At 45.5% G+C, this 22,848-nt stretch overlaps 1 protein-coding gene across 4 annotated transcripts in view; it reads right to left on the reverse strand.

Moving 5' to 3' along the window:
* The window catches only part of TRIO (trio Rho guanine nucleotide exchange factor), a 361,479-nt gene that overhangs the window by 211,420 nt on the left and 127,211 nt on the right, over positions 1-22,848 (reverse strand). For all 4 annotated transcript variants that reach the window (XM_070774837.1, XM_070774838.1, XM_070774840.1 and 1 more), the window contains exons 2-4: positions 18,990-19,064; positions 8,014-8,128; positions 823-1,015 (exon numbers count right to left, since the gene is read on the reverse strand). In XM_070774837.1, the coding sequence (XP_070630938.1) occupies positions 823-1,015; positions 8,014-8,128; positions 18,990-19,064 (383 nt within the window). The remainder of the gene's footprint in view (positions 1-822; positions 1,016-8,013; positions 8,129-18,989; positions 19,065-22,848) is intronic.

The following is a 22,848-nucleotide window of genomic DNA, read 5'->3' on the forward strand; positions in this document are numbered from 1 at the left end:
GGCAAAGCGGCTAGATGAACCATCTAGTCAACTAAAAATTAGCATTTATAATTAGGAAATATTTAAATTTTATTACACAATATGGCATGAATCAAGTTTCCAGCTGGCCAGAGTACCTTCTCCCCATAATACTCTCATGAAACCAACTGCATCAGAGCTTTGTCAGAAGCCTGGGAGCCTAAGGAGAGGAGGTTCCAGGGGAAGGAGAGTCAAGCAGCAGGTTGAGGGCTGTTTTACACACTGAAAGACAGCGACCTTGTGTGCTAACTGGACCCAGGGCTCCGCCCGGGGTTTAAAGAATCGCTCTCTTTTTGTAAATGAGAGACCTGACGTATCAAATACATAGCAGATGGTTCGCTCCAACATTAATTAAGGACGCGATAAAAAAGTCAGTCTCTCCCACACATCTCCTCAGGAACTCTGAGGCTGGGCATTTCTCCCTATTATTCCCTTATTTCCACAGCTGGGGTTAACAGTGAGGCCTCAGACGCCACCTAAAGCCACTTGCGCTCAACAGTAAAGCTATTTTATCCCATGAAGTGAAAGGAAACAGGCTTCTAAGACACACAGGTTACACCCCAGCAACCCCACTGCCCAGGGACAAGAGGCCTGGAACCTAACCCCCAAAGAGGATAAGGTGACAAACCAACCTGTCTTATTTAACATAATGACTAACTTTACATGTCACTTGTAACTAAGATAGGCAGCTTTTGCTGGATACATGGTTCTGAAACATCTATAAGCAGCCTGCAATGACGACAGAAAAGCTTTTAATAAACCACACCTACTGGTTGAGTTGGTCTGGCTACACGGGGAAGTTACCTCAAATTCAAATTTAGAACTGCCAAAATTAGTCCTCTGTTTCTGCCAAAAGTTGTCTGGCTTGATTATCAGCGCGACATGGATGCAGCAGGGGAAGGACTCTTGTAAGATCTTCAGCAGCGGCTTGATGGAGTCCCACTTGGACCCACGCATGTCCACAATCACCGTGAACCCTCGCTTGCAGACTTCTTCACTGGAGAGAAAGAAAAGGCAGGTTGACACCATGCCAGGGCTCACCCCTGTGTCTGGTCGGAGGCTGGCCTGGCGAGGAAGGCTCTGCCTCCGTCATTCTGCTGCTGGCAGGGCGGGTCCCTCCACCCACTGCCTGGCCGTCCCGCACTGGTACCCAGGGAGCTGCTGGATGCAGAATCCTTACCAAGAGAGCGTGGCTCTTAGCCGTGCTTCTCGCCCTCCCTGGTGCCTTAACGGAACAGACTAACTATACCTGCAGAGGGTTCAGCCTCCAAAATGTTCAAGTCTTTATGCTGTGCCATGGCTTTTGCATCTTGTCTTCTCTTTAGGAGAAAAGCAGTGACCACCCTGCCCATCTCTCTGGCCTTGTGTGCGTTAACTGTTCACACACGCTGCCGAGTAAGGGTGAAGGGCCACTAAACAAGGACAGAGCTAAACAGGGAGGGAACCCTGACAGCACACGCAGAGCCGGGCGCATTAGTCACCTGGGCTCCAGGACTGCGAGGAGCTGGGACCACTCACATCAGCGTGCGCGAGCTTCTGAACGTCCCAGTTTATTCCCTTTAACCTGCCTGGGACCCTGAGTTCCCTCGCAGCTTCTCAGGTGTGGGTCACCAGCCCCGGGGGACCCCCCCATCTGGCAGGGTCTGGGGTACACTTATTTTCATGGGATTACTGTGTCTTATTTGTCTTTGTCAGCCGGTTGCACTGAGAGTGCACAGGCCACAGAAAACACGGTTGCCTCTTAGCAACAAGTCAAGGCAGTGCTAGGAGTCACTGTATTCTTCTCTCCAAGTTCAAGCTGTTAAACAAAAGAGCCGGTTTCTCTTAAGAATGTCCTCGATGAAGACATAAAAATTATGAACCCTATTAAATCTCAACCCGAGGACACAAGAAATGCATATAAAGCATATCTGCAATAAACGAAAAAACAAGGGCTTCCCTGGTGGCTCAATGGTTAAGAATCCGTCTGCCAATGCAGGAGACACAGGTTCAATTCCTGGTCGGGGAAGATCCCACATGCCGCAGAGCAACCAACCCATGCGCCACAACTACTGAGCCTGTCGAGCCTGCGTTCTAGAGCCCATGCTGCACAGTAAGAGACACCACTGAGATGAGAAGCCCGAGCACCAAAATCAGAGAGTAGCCCCGGCTTGCCACAACTAGAGAAAAGGCCTCAAAACAATGAAGACCCAGCACAGCCATAAATAAATAAATAAAATTATAAGTTAAAAAAAAAAAAAGAAAAAACAAAACTCAAAGTGTCCATATACATGGGTTAAAACTCCATAGTCTCCCCCTCACACCATATACAAAAATAAACTCAAAACAGTTTAAAGAATTTTAAGACATGACATCATAAAACTCCTGAAAGAGAAAACAGGCAAAACATTCTCTGACATAAACTGCAGCAGTATTTTCTTAGATCAATCTCCCAAGGAAAAAGAAACAAAAGCAAACTAAACAAACGAGACCTAAACCAACCTAAAAGCTTTTGCACAGCAAAGAAAACCATCAACAAACCAAAAAGACAACCTACAGAATGGGAGACAATATTTACAAATGATGTGACTGACAGAGGTTCATATCTAAAATATACAAACAGCTCATATAACTCAGTGTCAAAAAAACAAACAAGCTAATAAAAAAAAGGGCAGAAGACCTAGACAGACATCTCTCCAAAGATGACATACAGACGGTGGCCAACAGGCAGATGAAAAAATGCTCAACGCTGCTCACTATTGGAGAAACGCAATCAAAACTACAATGAGGCAGCAGCACCTCATACCAGTCAGCACGGCCGTCATCAGAAAGTCTACCAACAAATGCTGGAGAGGCTGTGGAGCAAAGGGAGCCCTCCCACACTGCTGATGGGAATGCTGGTGCAGCCACTGTGGAAAAGAGTACAGAGGTACCTCAAAAACTAAAAAGACAGTTACCATATGATCCGGCAATCCCACTCCAGGACAAACATACAGAGAAAAAGGAAAACTCTAATTCAAAAACTAGGGGTGCACCCCAATGTTCGTAACAGCACAATGAACAACAGCCAAGACATGGGGACAACCAGGTGAGAGTCAACGGAGAACTGGCTTCTAAAGGTGTGATATACATATTTATACACACAACGGAATATTACTCGATCATAAAAAACAAAGAAATATTGCCATTTGCAACGACACTGATGAACCTAAAAGTGAAGTGAAGTCAGTCAGTAAGTGAAGTAAGCCAGATAAAGACAACTTCATACGGTGCCAATTACATGTGGAATCTAAAAAATCATACAAATGAATCTCTATACAAAACAGAAACAGAATCACAGACATAGAAAACAAACTCACGGTCACCGCAGGAAAAAGGGAGACGGGGAGGGATCAATCAGGAGACTGGGACTAACAGATACAAACTGCCGTACATAAAACAGACAAGCTACACAGGTTTACTGCACAGCACAGGGGACTACACTCGGTGTCTTGTGATAACCCACGATGGAAACAACCTGAAAAACAAATGTACGTATAGCTGAACAATCCTGCTGTACAACTGAAACTAACACAAATATCCTAAGTCAACTCTACTGAAAAATTTTAATTAAACATTTTTTTAAATAAAGTGAGCCCACTGTAGACAACCGAAAAAAAAAGAAGCACGATCTCAACTAAATTTAAGTCAATCTCACGCTCCCTTGCATGAGCTCTTCCGCCTTCTTGCCCTCCCCACTCCCACACACACCATTCTTTTCCTCATCTGGACTCTCACTGTTAGAATAACTCACACTCCAGGTTCCTGCGACAATCACAGCAGTGCAAGGGGCCCATCACCGAAACATTCCCAGAAAGTCTGAGGAGATAGAACCTGGACACGTGATAGCTCACAGTCCTAGGAACACAAACAGACTTATCCGGCGGCCCCCGGCTTATCACTCCAGCGTGGGACGCAGTGAGGAGTGATCTGATTCGCTTCTGTATGACTGTGAACTTAAAGAGAGGTCACCCTTGACTCCTCAGGCAATCGCTTTTCCTGTCTCAAGCAGATCCCAGGCCAGGATCCGCGGAGTGTCTCAGCCTCCTTCATAAATCCTTAGAGGCAGCTGGCACTCCCAGAAATGTCTCCCGAAATCTCCCAAGTCACTGAAATGAAGCGGCCTGGCCTCCCTCGGGCACTAATGGGGTCTGCTATCCTGCAGGAGTCCATTCAGTAGGAGCTTCTGGGCTCCAGAGGTCCTCGGGGCTAGACCAGCCTGAGCGGGAGGATGTCCACATCTGCTGCCCAGCGGGGACCGAGGCTCCAGACCCTCAGGTCCTGCTGCTGCATCCCAGAGATGCGCCCCAGAAACGGTCAAACCACAGCACTAGGTTCGACAGTTGTTATCAGGTGCTGTTTAGGGCCTGGGCTTCATCGGTCTTCCCCTCATTGAGGTCAATTCTCTGGCAGCCTGTCTTTCTGTTCACAGAGCGCTATGCAGTGTGTACATAAAACTACAAAGCCACTCCACTTGACAGGGGCTTAGAAGGAATCCTGAGTAACTCCAGGCTTAACAAAAGGAATGAGCTGGAGACAGACACAAGCGAAAGATGTCCTGAGCTTGTACAGTTTACGGAAGGCTTAACTAGTCACCTGCCTCTGCGATCCAACTCACAAGTTCCCACCGGGGACTTCCAAGGAACTCGAGCAGCAGACCAGCCAGGCTGGGAGTGCCCAAGCTTCCCACCCGTCCGTCTTTACAAGTTGAAAGTGAGACATTGTGAAGAAAGCAGTGACCTGCAAACACCCCCAAAGCCCGTTCTAACTTCTGAGCATCCAGTGAACAACTACGGCTGCTACACAAGGGCTCTGGGCCATGTCTCTACCTCCAAAACACTGCTCATTCGAAATTGAGACTTATTAACCAGGTATTTTATAGCAGTTTTACCTAAAAGCTTCATTTTAGCTGTGAGATTAAAAAAAATGTAGATAGAACTTAAGTCCTTTTTCAATGCAGGTCTCTAGAAAAGAGAAAGTCTTCTTTTTTCATTTCCTAGATGAAGAAGGTATCTTATACGAATGTTCATGAATGAATCAACTCAGAGTTTCACATGACTTCATTGATGACCAAAGAGCAATTTATCCATTCAGCTGCTATGTATATGTGTGCTTGCATGCATGTATACTCAGTTGTGTTCCACTCTTGGTGAGCCCATGGACTGTAGTCCACCAGGCTCCTCTGCCCGTGGAATTTCCCAGGCAAGAATATTGGAGCAGGGTGCCATTTCCTCCTCCAGGGGATCTTCCCGACCCAGGGATTGAACCCATGTCTCCTGCATCTCCTGCATTTGGTAAGTGGACTCTTTACCACTGAGCCACTTGGGAAACCTTAGCTACTATAAATCATTCTAGAGAAGACAAAACATTCTAGTTAGTATAATTCATGTGTTAAGAGCAATAAACAACTTAGACATATACCAAGATTAATGTGACTTCATCTCTGTGCAGGAGTCCCAGGTACACCAGCAAGAAATTCCACTCTGACTTCTCTCCTACTCATTTCAAGGAAAAGTGTCCTTGCAAATTAATCATATGAAAGTCAGTCTATTACTCTAATTGTTTTGTTTCTTTAGAAAGGGAGAGGGGAAAGGCAGGTGTCCCAAATAACAATACTCAAAACCAGGCACCGCTGCTCAGATCACACTGATGTTTAACTTCAAGGCCGTTCTAGTGGAAAGACAATCAGGAAGCCACGCAGAAAAAAAAGAGACAAGAAGATCTGGCTCTAGAACACGTGGCAAGAAGGAAATGATTTGAGAGAATAGCATTGAAACATGTATATTATCATACGTGAAATAGATCGCCAGTCCAGGTTTGATGCATGAGACAGGGTGCTCTGGGCTGGTGCACTGGGGTGACCCAGAGGGATGGGATGGGGAGGGAGGTGGGAGGGGGGTTCAGGATGGGGACACATGTACACCCATGGAGGATTCATGTCAATGTATGGCAAAAACCACTACAATAATGTAAAGTAATTAGCCTCCAATTAAAAAAAAAAAGGGGGGGGGAAACTACTGAAGGAAAGCTGAAAGGCAAATGTGAAAAACAGACATTACCATACTACAGCTGAGGCAGCAACCATAGGCAGACACCATCCCAGGCCCGCATGTAAATAATCCTACTCAATACGATGATCTAAGAAGCACAGATTACTATCACAAAGATCAGAAAATTCATAAATATAAGTAACCAGGCCAGCTGTCTGACCCTGCCCACACGCTTTCCTGGATAGCACTCTCTCCACGCCTGGGAATGCGTGGTCCTGTGACTGTGTGGCCAAGGTGTAGCCAGAGGCTCCTTCATATTGCAGAAAATGTGGGATGGTGGTGGACTGAGATAGGAGTCCCACAGGGACCCCCCTCCACTGTCCAGGACTGTTTATATCACCCTGAAACTAACAACAAACTATCAGACTCAGAAATTAAGAATAAGCGAGTCTGTAGGTAGGTCCCACCAAATTCTCACACCCTGAACCTTCTGATGATGATCGCTGATCCCTTTGTTTGGCTTAAGCCGGAGTGCTCCCACCTCTGCAGGCCCCCTGGGGGCAGCGTGGCTCTTTTCCAGTCACTGGAGGACCGGAGTGGGCCTGGAGAGGAATCTCTTTGTTGCCACTGCCATTTGGACCACTATGAAATCTTCCTCCATTATCACTTGATAAATGCATCATCTCTCTTCCCTGCTCATTAAATGAACCAAGAACAAGAAAATGGCATTTCCTATCGTCCAGAATTGTAAATACAAAGGCAAATCCAGGAAATGAAGTGAACTAACTGTGTTCAGTGGTTCTAGGGTCACATTGGAGAGAAACAAGAAGATGCTGGAGATGTACTATATTTTGTGGGGAAAGCAGACAAGATGGGCAGAAAGTGATCATTGTTGGAGCCCGAGGACAGGCACGGGGGCACCTGCTTCTCTCCAGTGCTGTTTACGCAATTCCCAGGACAAAGTTTTGTGTCTCTGTTTAAAGTGGGTCATCAGATGATCGACAATATATGTGTATCAATTTTTCTATGGCATCAATGAAAGAAAAGGCAATTTTTTAATATTTACAGTCAACACAGATTTCAAGACCAAACAGCAAGTTGCCAAAGTTATATCCAGAATTCCAACAATGTAACTGCTTTTAAAGCATCACCTGGATGGAATTCACCTTGTTCACTTAAACTCCACCACAAGCGTCATTTAGGGGGGCAGGGATTCCTTTCTTCTTCTGCACTGCCCTCTGTACCGCGCGCTTTGTCACCATTAGCACAGCACGTGGCACACAGTGAGAGCTCAGTAAGAGGTGGCCACAAACTATGCCGTATTTATAAGTGACAGAGCAGTAAATAACTTCTAAGACTCTTTCCAATTCTATGATTTCAACAGTTCAAGGAAACACCAGAGTAAGACAAAGGGGGAAACTTTTCCCACATTTTTAACCTGATTAAGGGGCCCATTCATGTGTCATCCATGACGTGTGATAGCTTTCCCACAAAGGACACCCAAGAATGTGAAGAAAAACCCAGGAACTCCCTCCGGAGGTCAGACCATCCAGACCAAAGCTGACTTGCCACAGCCATGCTGAGGAGGGGGTCAGCAGAGGACAGGGCTGTCTCCCAGGCTGGTGTCACCCTAAAGGGGTTAGGGGCGGTCACCAGCCCCCTGCGGTGGACATCTGTTAACATCTGCCTGCACCCCGAGGATCCACGAAGCAGTCTCGGATCAGGGCCCCCACCGTCTCTGTGCCACTGCTGCCTCGGGCACCACACCCTCACGTCCCAGCCCGGGGGGGCACCCCACCCCACCCCACCTCCCGAGGAACTCAGCCCTTCCCGCCCAGCACCCAGGAGGGAAAGTGTCACAGGAGGGAAACAGGGAGCAAGAATGTGATTCCATCGCGGCAGCGCCTTGCTGGGACCCGTGTTACAGGGGCCTGTTTTCCCGGGAGGGGCCAGATGGATGGCGAGCGGCCAGGCCCTCCGCACTCACCTGGGGATACAGGCCAGGTAGGAGATGAGCCTCCGGAGGTCCTCCTGCCGTATTCTGTCATGGTTGCTGCGGGCCGGGAAGGTGAGGATGGGACCCCCGCGCTTGTCTCTGCCACCTGCAAACAAACACATGCGCACGCTCAGACACCAAGGGGAGGACGCAGCTCCTGAGGCCCTCGGGCGCCCAGCATCACCACCGCCTGCCCGGCCCAAAAGACCTTCGAGAGGCCAGTGCCCCCGCTCCACTGGGACCAGCGTCAGGGCCACCCGCACAGGGAGGGTGTCCCAGAACCCTGTCTCCTTCCTTCAGGGGGTCTGTTTCCTCCCTTCTTCAGTTCTATGGTTGGAGAGAAAAAGGGTCACGTTCACGTGCTTCCTTTGCCTTAAACCTCACCTCCTCACACCCCTCTCTGTCTCCTCCCCTCAGTCTCTCTGCATCTCTTTGTCTCTCTGTCTCTCTTTCTCTGTCTCTCTCTTCTCCAGCACTTTGAGTACTCTCTCCCAGACATTCTAAGCGTTCTCTTTACTACCAACCAAACGGCTTTAAATCTCAACAGGAAAAAGACAGGATTGTTCACCAAACTCTGTGGATGACGACTTCAGAGAAGCTGGGATCCCGGGTGCCCTCCCCTCTCAAGGGCAGTAGCTGACCCCTGTGGTCAAGCTGCCCCACGCTCTCCAAAAAGCCACTCGAAAACAAAAGCGAGAGGGAGACATTGGCACAAAGAATTTTAAAGCACAATGAAATTAGCTTAAGAACTTTATAAAGATTACATTACATATTAAGTACAACTCTCACATGACAGGCCTTTGACAGAAAAGTAGAAATATTTCTCATTAACATATATACAACCTAAGGAAGTCTATGAGTATATCTGAATATTTTTGATGGAACTGCCACATTTATTTTATTATTTCTATCAAGGGTCTCAGAAAGAAACACAGAGAAAGAAAACTGTTGTTTTCCCAAGTGTATACTTCATTTAATTTTATAGCTCGGTCATGTCGTTTCAGAAGTATGGTACTGACATCGCAAAATCCAAGCCACAATATGAAACTTTTCATTATTTTCTCATCTTAATCATTTACCTATCAGCAAAGGTAAATGAAAATGCAAACAAAACAAACAGGAGACCAGATTCTTCACTTTATGGATGCTGAAAACTTATTCAGCACAAGATGTTGGTATTTTAAAACACATTTTACCAACATGGGTCTTTACAATGTCCTAGGATGACTGACAGGCTTCCCTGGTGGCTCAGCGGAACAAAAAAAAAAAAATCTGCCTGCAATGCAGGAGACACAGGTTCAATCCCTGGATCAGAAAGATCCCCTGGAGAAGGGAATGGCAACCCACTCCAGTATTCTTGCCTGGAGAATTCCACGCACAGGGGAACCTGGCAGGCTACAGTCCATGGGGTCGCAGAGTTGGACACGAGTTCCTGCTAACAGTACTGACACTTAATGCTGATCCTGAACGCTTAAACTGACCCACGTGTACTGTTAAGTCGTGCAGTCCAGAAGAGTGTTAAAGTACTTATAAAATCAGTAACTCAGGTATTAAATGTGGTCAACAACTAAACCACAGCTGACACGTGCTAGGTATGGCATCGAGAGCTCTGATCTGATAGTCACAAGATCCTGTTTGTTTCCTCCTGTCAGCTTGATCAGGAAAGACACTGAGGCTCAAAGAGCTTGAAGTCCAAGGGACTGTGCCAGCATGTCACAGCTGGGCTCTTCGCCCTGACGAGAACTTGTATAATTTTCAAACTGGTGGCTTTAGTTCTTCCTAAGTAATAAAAATATCAGAAGGAAAACTAAATGAAGGGCTCCTGGGCCTTTTATATGAATGAAAGGTGCTCTTAGGAGGGTACAGTGGTACTGCTGTAAATGACAGAGTATCATTAGGAAGTTATCTTCCAAAATACCAGATAGTATTCTGAGGGGAACATCACTGGCTGGAGTTTTTTTTGGAATACCTCATGTCTCCAAGATAAGACAGGTAACAACTGCAGTATTTGTTTCCCAATATCTTTCATTCTTTTCAAAAACGAATCAATCTCTTTGATCAAAAATATTCTACATCAACATATACTACAGAAACTTGAGTTTTAAAAAATATCTATTTGTATTAACACATTCACCCCACGTTTGGTAATCAGAACAGCATCGTACATTGCTCAACACCACTCTGAACTGCTTTTAAATGCAACATAATGTGTGGTTCATCAGGGAGACTGAATGCCCATGACCCCTGCTCGAATGGCCCCCCTCGGGGAGTCTTCCTATCTCTCAATGTAAGCAAGGTGGGCTCTCGCATGGCTATGAAGACAAGTAGAATCCAGAATCTGCCCATCAGAGACGGTCATGGGGGAGTCGGCCTGTGTGTGCACACTGCACACAGCCGTGCTGTTCACTCCAGTTTGAGGACGCAGGTGTGTGCGGAGTGCTGGCCGCCCCTGCGACTGCTCCACTGCCAACAAGAGGCGTTCCCGGGCTGCTGGTGCTGAGGAGGACCCGGAGAGCAGCCGGCAAGCTCATGAATGGCCTCATTCGTGCCGTAAAAAGAGCTTACCTAAACCTGAACTTGAATTTTAAGATAGAGAGGGAAAAAATCAGTTTGTCTTTTTTCTCTTTCGCATTAGAGTTTCAGTAAACTCACCATGATTATTTTAAAGTGAAAGTGAAAGTGAAGTCGCTCAGTCGTGTCCGACTCCTAGCAGCCCCATGGACTGCAGCCTACCAGGCTCCTCCATCCATGGGATTTTCCAGGCAAGAGTACTGGAGTGGGGTGCCATTGCCTTCTCCATTCCCGATTATTTTAAAACTTCATCAAAAATCCCTTATGAAGTAAAAAATGGCATATGTGTACTTCGTTGAGTCCTGCTCTTTGCGACCTCATGGACTGTAGCCCATCAGGCTCTTCTGTCCATGGGATTCTCCAGGCAAGAATACTACAGTGGGTTTCCATTTCCTTCTCCAGGGGATCTTCCTGACCCAGGGATTGAACCCGTGTCTCCTGCACTGGCACGTGGATTCTATACCACTGCACCACCTGGAAAAATGGTATATTCACCACTGACGAATTTGATTATCTGCTTTCACTTGCAAACCTCCCTGTATGGGGTGCATCTTCTGATCCATGGTGTGTCCGTCAGTGACAGGCAGGTGCCAATCATCCAGGGACCCCTCCCAATGGGGTTAAAACTTAAAAATCTTAGAACCAATGAAATATACTAGTATCACTTCAGAAGAACATGGTCTCTAAACCTCAGAGAGCTTAAAAATCAGCTCCACAGATGTCTGTTTATATTATATTTCCCAAGATTTAACTTGGTTGCCAATGTCACAGAAGATACACAAATGAAAATACTGACCGGGTTAGGAGCAGAAAAGCCACAAGCTCACAGTTCTTGCTTCTGAACTTATAAAAATAATGACATTATAGCTCATAAAAGCTCCATCTACTAGACATACTCTATGTGTCTGATGTCAACTCCCAGTCTCATGGTGAGGCGGGATGGACAGAGTCCCACTTTGGTGGTGGTGATGTGGTTTAGTCCCTCAGTTGTATCCGACTCTGTGCGACCCCAGGGACTGTAGCCCACCAGACTCCTGTATCCAGGGGATTCTCCAGGCAAGAGTACTGGAGGAGGTTGCCATTCCCTTCTCCAGGGGATCTTCCTGACCCAGGGATCGAACCCAAACCCCCTATATTGCAGGCAGATTCTTTACTGCTGAGCCACCAGGGAAGCCCAAGTCCCACTTCACAGATAGGAAACTCAGTGATAAGAAAAGGGTGGGAAACCCATTTCCTGCACCTACCAACGTCTGTCTACTAAGCTGTCTAGGAGAGTTTCACAGTCTCTGCACCTCTGTGCAGAACCAAAAACCAACAGCTTGTTAAGGATTATCTGTCTATCCAAATGCTCAGTTAGTAAAAAAAAAAAAAAAAAGAAAGAAAGAAAGAAAAAAAGTGAAGTTTATGTTCATAATGACACTGAATTACTTTCATTTCTTATAAAAACTGCATTCGCTTTGCCATTCCTTCCTCACTGCTACATTTTATTTCTGTAACCCCCCATTACCTTCCACTAAATGATGCACTTTACATATTCCCTGTGTCCGCCCCCCACTAGATCAGAAGCCCCTGTGTTCAATCACTGACATCTTATATCCTCTCAATTCCTGGTAACAGACTGGCACATAGGAGGTACTCAATAAACATTCAGTGGAGGAACAAACTCTTTTTTATATTCCAAACAAACTTAATTAACAGTGCCTACTATCAGGTACTGGCAAGTTAAAAAAGGAAATGCCTGATGAACACTCCTACAGAAACACAAAGGCCAAATGAGCTGAGGTTTATTTTAATATTAAGAAGAAGGCAGGAAAGGTCCTACGTAATAATAGCTATAAACACCTGTGTGACACCTCCTCTCCTCAACCTGGTGACACTCATTTTCCTCTAATAAAAGGTAACTTCAGGGAACTTGTGACCACAGAAGGAGTCAGATTCAGAGTCACCCTTTTTTTTTTTAATGAATAAATAAAAAGTCACCTTTTACCCAAGCAGAATACATTTTTTCTGTCTTTTTTGTTAATCGAAGTATTAATTGAAACTCATAATACTGAGAACAAACTTTTTTAAGAAAAGTTTCTTACTTTGAGAAGTATAATGTAAATCTCAATGAACGGACTATATTTTTCTCTGCATGGCCCTCATCTGAATTTCTGGTTTCCAATACCACTGAAAATGGTTCTTTACTCCCCTCTAAGGAATAATAACTCACTAACCATGAAAAGCAAACTTTTCCAAAGCAAAGCTCTGAGAAAGTGTGGTTCGTGAAAGAGAAATTATAGCTACTATTAAGTCTGCTATCAAAGCTATTGGAAGGGTGTCCACCGGGCCCCTGCTCAAGGCCATCATGGGGCCAGCCCTGACCTTCACATGCTCACTGCTCCTACCTCGTTCCTGCTGAGTCCTGGGAATCAGAAACTTGCCTAAGACAACCTTAGGACAACCTTAAGACTCTGTACAGTGTATGGGGGCTTCCCAGGTGGCGCTAGTGGTAAAGAATCCATCTGCCAATGCAGAAAAAGCAAGAGACGCGGGGTTCGATCCCTGAGTCAGGAAGATCCCCTGGAAAAGGAAATGGCCATCCACTCCAGTATCCTTGCCTAGAAAATTCCATGCAGAGAAGCCTGGTGGACTACAGTCCAGGGAGTCAGTGTCCGACACGACTCCCTGAGTCTGACACAACTGAGCACCCATGCACAGAGCATGCACGCACAGTGTATGGAAGGCCTCCAGAGGTGCCCGACCTTCCAGTTGGGTCACTATGGCCTCAGACGGTGCTAGAAGCTAGCAAAAATACATACAACTGATGGGAGGTCCTCTTTACCTTTCCAAGAAATGCAGAATTTTCTGCAGCACTGAGACCAGAACTAAGGTCAGTGGTCACCACACTAACAACGAAACTCTAGGCAATCAAACCCTATATTCCTGTCAATCCCCCAGGTCCAAAGGTCAATGTTCACTCTGCCCTGGAAACGCTACACTGAGAGAGTAACTCATCAACAGACAACTGACGGGATAAACTACAGTCTCTGCACACAGGGCTTCCCTGTGGCTCAGCTGGTAAAGAATCTGCCCACATGTGGGAGACCTGGCTTCCATCCCTGGGTTGGGAAGATCCCCTGGAGAAGGGAAAGGATACCCACTCCAGTATTCTGGCCTAGAGAATTCCATGAACTGTATAGCCCATGGGGTCGCAAAGAGTCAGACAAGACTAAGCGACTCACTTCTGTACACAGCAGCGTATGTACAACTGTGAAAGGAATGAGGAATCTCTGTTTGTTCCGCTGCACACTGCTCTCTAGATTGCTGTTTTAAAAAGAAAGAAGCAAAGCAGAGAAAATGGTGCAGAACAAATCACTGTTTGGTCAGGACGGGGTGGAGGAGGCAGGGTCGGGGGAGGAGATAAGAATAGATGGATGGATAGAAGGACACATTTAAAAGAATAAGAAATAAACTAAAAACTAAAGAAAACCAAAGCAAAAGAAGGTTATCTATCGAAGAGGAAAGGCCCAAGGCAGAGAAGGCAGGGAGAGAAACTAGATTTGAACACACCTCATTTTTTAACTTTTTTTTTTTTAGTTTTTAACCCTCAAATGATGTATATACACGTTACTTAATACTGAAGCAAGATTTGGTGGTTGTTTTTTAAGCCTTAAAAGTGTAAAGTAAAATAAGATAAATGATCCTAAGTTTCAGGTTGGGAGGAACACGACCCACGTGTAGAGGAACTATTTTGTGTGACTTTAAAACACAGGAGGGCTGCTGCATACTAGCGGCACATATCCTTAGGATGGCAAAAATAAAACAACTGCTGAACTGCATCTGGTCTTCATACTATGGTGACACCATCAGTACTACAATGTAGATAGGTAATTAAGTTGATGAGGGTAGGAACTAAGATGCTTAGCATAAGGAAAAGACAAGGAGATAGAAATATAAAATCAAAGAAAAATAAAATACCTGTAATTCTATATTTGACATGGAAATGTTAGTACAAAGCCCTGACATCATTTCTCATTTAGAAAACATATATATATAAACACATATATGATATCTGACTCAGAAATGTGCCCCGCCAGAAGAGCAGCTTCCTCAGCACCTTGCACTACGCCCCACGCGAAAGAGCCAGGGCATTTTAGAGAAATGGCTGATCGCAGACACGGAGCAGGAAACAGATTCAGTGGGGCCTGAAACATCCTGTCACATCAGCAGAGAGACAAGCTCTATTACCACGGTACCTGGATTTCAGAGCCAATCTGAAGAGGCTCCCACTAGCCAAGGATGAAAAAAATTTAACTTCATAAGTAAATATATATACACAATGGAAACATCAGATATATTTAAAACTAGGAGCTCAAAATGACAAAAATCTCAGCACTTTTTAATGTGTCTGAAATGACTAATGATTTTTTTCTTTTTAATTTGCCTGGAAATAAAGGTCAGGAATCAATCATGGATCTTCCTTTCCTGTGTGAACTCAGGGAAACCACAAAGCTGACAATGGGACATTTCTCTTTATGGAATATCCAAGTTGATACATGAAGAAAAAAGGGTAGAATTAGGATATTGTGTGTGAGTGCTAAGTCACTTTAGTCATTCAACTCTTTGCGACCCCATGGACTGTAGTCCTGTCCATGGGATTTCCCAGGCAAGAATACGGCAGTGGTTGCCATTTCTTTCTCCAGGGGAGCTTCTGACTCAGGGATTGAGCCCATGTCTCCCGCACTGCAGACAGATTCTTTACCACCAGTGTCACCTGGTAAGCCCAACTAGGATATTACCATTTTGCAACCCTAAGAAAGTATTAGATCTAAGCAAGAAATGTCAATGAATGCTAAACGTCATAAAAGAGACACCAGACTCTCCCAATAAAATTCCTAGAACTACCCAACACTACCCATTAAAATGCTCTATTTCCTACAAAATCTAAGTTAAGTCTAATCAAGCAGCAAGATCCAGCTCTTAATTCACAGGAAACCAAGGGCAAGGAACATGTTAACTGACCACCCAAGGCTGCAACCAACAAAATGTAGGGAAATCTACAGGAAAACACTGCTTCCTCACTTAATAAATAAACATAAATGAGTAAGACAAAAAGAATGAAGAAGAGAGGAAGAGCCTCAAGATTGAAAAGATACATCAAACACATCAACCAACTGCAATGTACATCCTGGAAAGACAAATTTATGAGACAACCAGGGAAACATGAATACTGATTAGCTTTTAAAGAGCTATTATTATTAAAGAGTTATTATTCCCTTCTATCTCTATTAATAATCAACAGGATTTTTTAAAAAGATTTTCAAGGAACATAGATGAAACAAGTTTATTGAAGTGATCCATGGATTCACAGAAATTCATTATACTAGTCTCTCTCCTTAGGGATGTTGAAATGTTCCATGATAAAAAGTTAAGGGATAAAAAACAATGGAAGTTGCCTGTGAGTTCTTTTAGGCCCAAACCCTAATGGCATAGGGAACATGCAGAGGCTGACATTATATATATATGTAGGGTTGGCCAAAACGTTCGGTCAGGTTTTTTCATCACAGCTTCTGGAAAAACCCTAACACACTTTTTGGCCAACCCAATATATACACATACATTAAATGTGCACACATGCAGGACATTAAAAATATGCAATACACTAAATATGCAAGCTATAAACATACCTTACATACATCCAACACTAAACTACAGGGCGCCTCTGTTCCTGCCCCTCCTCCTGACTTCACCAGACCTTAGATGCGTCACTACAGGGCGCCTCTGTTCCTGCCCCTCCTCCTGACTTCACCAGACCTTAGATGCGTCACTTCACCTCATTTAGTTCCCCCTCTGAACGGGGAAAACAGTTCTGTGCAATCTCACTTAAGTGCAGTGAGGACTACTTTTCCGGGTACCTGGAGGTGAGAATGAGGATCAGATATATTCAAGTTCAAGGCATCCATGCTGGTTTCTTAAGAGAGCTTGAGCTCATAGGTATCTCACAAAATCTCTGATCTTTTGGTCTGCTTTCAAAGCCCTGTTAGTGCACTTTGATTTAATTTACTAAAAGTCATTCACGTGGAGAGCTTTTACAAAGTTACCATAATATTAAATACCCCTGATGTCTTTTAAAATGGGGTCAGAGCAAAAAGTACATCAGAGGAGTGGTGGAGGAACCTGGGATTGGGAACAGGGCTCTTTGGGGGCCGATGACAGTCTCTTTTCCCTTCCTAAATAAAATAACAGCAAGCTTAAGGCAACCAGCAAGGACCTCACGCTACTTTAACTGGCCGATTCTGGTCACAAATTAGGAATACTGCAAAACTGTGGTGTGTGTGTTGTGCTAAGTCACTTCAGTTGTGTTAGATTCTCTGCGACCCTACGGACCATATAGCCTGCCAGACTCCTCTGTTCAGGGGATTCTCCAGTCAAGAATACTGGAGTGGGTTGCCATGTATCAAGAAGGGCTTTTTCCTTCCCCTTTCACTTTTTTTTTATTAACCAAGTTTTTCCAACAATCAAAAGTATCTTCTTCACAGACTTAGAAAACTAATCTTTGGTAGCTGGTGGAGAAGGCAATGGCACCCCACTCCAGTACTCTTGCCTGGATAATCCAATGGACGGAGGAGCCTGGTGGGCTGCAGTCCATGGGGTTGCTAAGAGTCAGACGTGACTGAGCGACTTCACTTTCCCTTCTTACTTTCATGCATTGGAGAAGGAAATGGCAACCCACTCCAGTGTTCTTGCCTGGAGAATCCCAGGGACGGGGGAGCCTGGTGGGCTGCCGTCTATGGGGTCGCACAGAGTTGGACATGACTGAAGCAACTTAGCAGCAGCAGCAGGGAAAGGGATAGTTAGGGAGTTTGGGATGGTCATGTACATACAGACTGCTATGTTTAAAATGGATAATCAAAGAGGACCTGCTGTACAGCACATGCAACTCTTCTCAGGGTTACGTGCCAGCCTGGAAGCGGGGGCGTGGGGGCTGGCGGAGGATGGACACGTGTATATGCGTGGCCGAGTCCCTTCCCTGTTCACCTAAAACTATCACAGCATTGTTAATCGGCTAGACCCCATACAAAATAAAGATGAAAAAGTTAAAAAAAAAAAAAAAAAAGTGTCTTCTTTTCATGAACCTCTTACTTTTCTATTAACCTTTCAAACTCACTTTGAGTTAGATTTACTTCAGCAAAACCATCAAACAGTGTTCAACAGGGCCCAAGAAACACTATGAGACAGAAAGCGAGATAACATTAGCAAAACACCACAGGAAGCTGCGTCCTAAGTATATATCTGTCCCACACGCTGAAAGGACCCACAGAACGTATCAGAGCAGCTAGCTGTGCTACAAACTTTAAATAAAATGTGTTCAAGAGGAGACATCAGATCAGTAGAGTGTGCCTGTTTGAGAAAGATAAAAATTTATCAAGGGAAACACATCCAGGAAAACTGTCTAAAAGCACGTGACAATCTACAGATTTATTTGATACTTCCTGCTCAAACACAGCAGAAAACTCCTGCAAACCTCTCTTTGTAACACGTGAGTTGGTGCTTGTCATTGTTCAGTCACTCAGTTGTATCCAACTCTTTGTGACCCCACGGACTGCAGCACACCAGGCTTCCCTGTCCTTCACCACCTCCTGGAGCTTGCTCAAACTCATGTCCATTGAGTCAGCAATGCCATCCAACCATCTCATCCTCTGTTGTCCCCTTCTTCTCCTGCCTTCAATCTTTCCAAGCCTCAAGGTCTTTTCCCAAAGAGTGGGCTCTTCGCATCAGGTGGCCAAAGTATTAGGAAAACGTATAATACCCAACGACTGTTCTGTTCAGGCAGGAAGAAGCCTCTGGGCAGACGGCCCAAAAGCAGACCCTCTACGTGCAGAGGAAGGGCAGGTGAGTGCCCCAGAGCCTGGGAGACTAGTCCAGAGTCTGTCTTCACACTGCAGGAGGGCCAGGAGCCCCCAAAACCAAGGTCTACTGTTCAGAGGGGGACCTCTGGCAGGGAACACGAGGGCTTTCCTGGAATTCCAGGACTGGGAAGAAAGGTGGGAATTCTGGACACCTCTAGATCTGGTCACATTCCCACCACCTTTGCTGAGATGATAGACCTTGAAAAATCAGTTCTTTTACTTAACTGACTGGGGAAGGTAGTCAAAATGTGTTGAATAACAGACATGAACATGTTGTAATCACCAATGCTATCTGACCAACAATGTGCCTGCCAGCTAGAAGAAAATGCTTTGGGCAACAAATTCTTAGGCCAACGCTACAAGAATAAAGCAGTTAAAAATCCACTGAAATGACAATGCTGTTATATTATAATGGGTGAGTTAGTTTATAGTTTAGTATTTTGGACTCTGACATTGTATCAAGGTACAAGGAACAATAAAGCAGATAAGAAAGTTAAACTTTACCTGAAAGGTATGCAACTTTTTCCTTTAAAATGGGCAAAACATCCATAGCTTTCATTTCATCGTTTTTTCGAAACCCTGAAAGACAAAGGAGAAAATACCATGACTGGGTTGCTTGAGTGTCATTTATTTTTTTTTTAATTTAATTTAATTTTTTTTTATTTATTTTTTTACATTGGTAATTTTCTTTTTTTTATTATTATTATTTTTTAAATTTTATTTTATTTTTAAACTTTACATAATTGTATTAGTTTTGCCAAATATCAAAATGAATCCATCACAGGTATATATGTGCTCCCCATCCTGAACCCTCCTCCCTCCTCCCTCCCCATACCATCCCTCTGGGTCATCCCAGTGCACCAGCCCCAAGCATCCAGTATCGTGCATTGAACCTGGACTGGCATCTCGTTTCATACATGATATTTTACATGTTTCATATTTCTGAACCACCCTGTGTTCAATGCCAACACAGCTGCTTTCTTTACACCCATGAAGTTCACTTTTTATTCTATGAAGGAAAGTCTCTAATCCTTCTCCTTTAATGAGGAAGAACAACTTGCAGATGCAGACCCAGAGGCTCCCAGACTAAGCAGGCTCTCTTGGTCATTTCCAGCCTTAAATAAAGAATCAGTCCCCAAAAGACTAGATGTGAAAGCAGTCCAGATTGTTTCACAAATCTTCGGTTGTAATTCCATGATTAACATAAACAGTAGCAAATAAAGTAGCAACATTGTTTAAAAAAAAAACAACTATGATTCGTGCACACTAAATCCTCTAGGGGGAGCTCAAAGCCACATCCTATCTGCCAATCTGGTTAAAAATAAAAGTGTCAGGGAGGAGAGCAGGGATTATAAATAGCTGGGGACCGGCCACCGCTCCCTCTTGGCTCTGTCCTTCCAGGTTTTCTGGGTCATGCCCCCCTGGAGGAATGTCACTGGCCAACATGCCAAGATGGCCTGGTGTCACCTGCCTCACAGGGTGGCCCAGGTCCCTCTTCTTACATCAAACCAGCTCCCCCACGCCCCCGCCAACGTCGGTGAAGGCCAAGTGGAAATACTCTGGCCAGGAAGCCCAGTTTAGGACAAGCCAATGTCCATCTAAGCCAAGGAAACCCTGGCAGCCCAAACATGTCCGGCCGAAACTCGCCAGGGTGGCTGCCTACACGGGAGTTTGGGGTCAGGATGTTCACACTTGTAATAACGTCTCAGGATTTTACTCTTGGAGGTCTGTACAGGGGTCGTCTGGGTTCAAGATATTGGCCATTCTCATCAAAGCAGTGACTGTGGGAGGTTCAAGAGGGAGGGGACATATGTACACCTAAGGCCGATTCATGTTGGTTGACGTACAGCAGAGGCCAGCATAATACTGTGGAGCAATTATCCTCCAATTAAAAATAAATAAACTTACATCTAAAAAAAAATTTTTTTTTAACCCAGTAACTGCCATTCATGGCAGAGGAATCTCTTGAAAAAAATGAAAAGACTACTGCCCCAACCCTATCTTCCTGTCTGTTTTTGTCAAAACAGTACAAGGAAAGGACCCAAACTGTGAGTTGGTAATAGCCAATGGAAGGCACAGACCTGAAAGTCGGAGCGAGAAAAAATGCTCTTGGTAAGTGATCAGAGTTTCCATGTCTCATGTGCCTGAGCGGTTCCTACAGACCAGCCCTGCCACAGGGCTGAAACCTGTAAAAACCGCCTGTCTCAAGGCACAGACAGGAGAGGGACCAAAAGCAGGATAGAGGAAGTCTCTTTATAAGGACTTGAGGGCAGGGCCCGGCCTAAGCCACCTGGAGCTGCTGAAACAAGTCAGGACACAGCTCAGGGCGACCTCGGGAGCTCCAACCAAGAGGGGAAACCATGAGTAGCAGAAGGGGAGCCTCAAAGTGTGTGGACAAAGTTGGCCCAAATCTCTGCACTTGCAGGTTTAGGGCAAGCTCCCTGCGGCCCCGGCTCCCAGCTCAGGATAAGGACCGGGACCTGACTCGAGGCCGGAGTCCAGCCTGCTGAGACAAGCGCACAAACAGCAACCACACCGGCCCCTTTGGGAGAATTCGAACAGGATCTAGTCTCTACAACCTATCATTCCCAGAAGCAAAGAATGGGTAGATTAGTAACAACCCTGTCCACAGAATACCTATGTAGGAAGAACCCAGTTTAACAGGATGCAACTAGTCGCAGAGTCCAACCCAACTCAGCGACTAAACAACAAGAAAATCATGGACGTTGAAATATCCAAGGGCTTAGCACACTACCCAGCTGGCTGAGAAAGGGCTCGCTCGACACAGAACCCAGGCCTCCACATTGCCAGCCTCTTTTGCTTTCCAGTATACCTCGCCTTGGAGAAGGCGATGGCACCCCACTCCGGTACTCTTGCCTAGAAAATCCCATGGACAGAGGAGCCTGGTAGGCTGCAGTCCATGGGGTCGCTAAGAGTCGGACATGACTGAGCAACTTCACTTTCACTTTTCACTTACATGCATTGGAGAAGAAAATGGCAACCCACTCCAATGTTCTTGCCTGGAGAATCCCAGGGACGGGGGTGGGGCTGGTGGGCTGCCATCTAAGGGGTTGCACAGAGTTGGACACGACTGAAGTGACTTAGCAGCAGCAGCAGCATACCTCGCCTTGCGCTGGCAACCCACCAAGCTTTTAAAACAGGGGCTATTTATAAAAGGCAAGACAGGAGCCAAGGGTCTGCAATTTCATCCTTAAGTTTCCTTCAAAAACCCTTGAATGGACGCAATGTCGTCTCAGGAGTTTATTGCCCGTCATTGGGCGGTTCACTGCGTGTGTCCACAAAGACTGACGACATCCCAGTTGCAGCTGATATGAACATGGACGGCAGCGGGGGAGGCAAATACAAAGAGGAATCGGGCACCACGGCAGCCTTCCTGGAGACCAGCTCATAAGTACCTGGAGGGCAGGGAGTGGGATGGAAAGTTCTGTGAGCCACACGTGGCACCCACGTGGCGAGGAGGAGCAGATCAAATGGCAGGATGCTTGGAGGGAGTGAGCTGTGGCTGCGGATCCTCAATCCCACGGGGATTTGAAAAGAGGATTCCCTTCCACCACCACCAGATAAGAAAACGCTGCTTCCGGCCGTTCCCTCAACAGTCTGTGCCCGCAGGCGCCCCGGCCAGGACAGGGCAGAGCCTTCAGGGAGAGGCCACCAACACGGCTGTCCTGGGCTCCACACCACAGCAGCAAGCACTGCCTGTCACACAACCCTCAGCAAGAAGAAGGTCCCAATTCCTGGGCAGGGACCCCAGGAGAGGCCAGCGTACTTGACAATTCCTGCCGATTCTGGGCTACAATATTTATTAATGACCTTGATGGCGCGAATGATGCTAGTTAGAACTGCCATGTTCCGGCCGCCACACAGGAAGACGATCGTACTGATGGGAAAACAAAAGTGAAGGAAATGAAACAGCCTTCACCTGCCATGCCCCACTGTAAGCCACAGAGTGGCTCCCGTGGATCCTCAGTGTCTTAAAAGTAGCTACTCTAGCCAACCAGTTCCTAAATAGCCTCCCTAGATTAAGATTCACCATTTTTCCAGAGGAAGAAAGACATGTGAGTCAATGGCTAAACTGGTGTGGAAATGCGTTTAACTTTTATTATGATATATGTACATGTCCCAACATAGAAGAGAATGTAAATTCTAAATAGTTTCACTGCAATATTTTTGTTGAATATGCCACAGAAGAAGAGATGTTACTGTTATTAAAAACTGACAATGAAAACATCTAAAACAGAAAAACAAAACAAAAAAAGAGAACCATAAAACTAACCACACAAAGACACTGAGTTTGTGGCTATTATTAGGCAGTCACCTAAGCATTATGTTTAACCCGGTTTCC

The sequence above is a fragment of the Bos indicus genome, chromosome 20, assembly GCF_029378745.1.
Source record: "Bos indicus isolate NIAB-ARS_2022 breed Sahiwal x Tharparkar chromosome 20, NIAB-ARS_B.indTharparkar_mat_pri_1.0, whole genome shotgun sequence".
Classification (NCBI taxonomy): Eukaryota; Metazoa; Chordata; class Mammalia; order Artiodactyla; family Bovidae; genus Bos; species Bos indicus.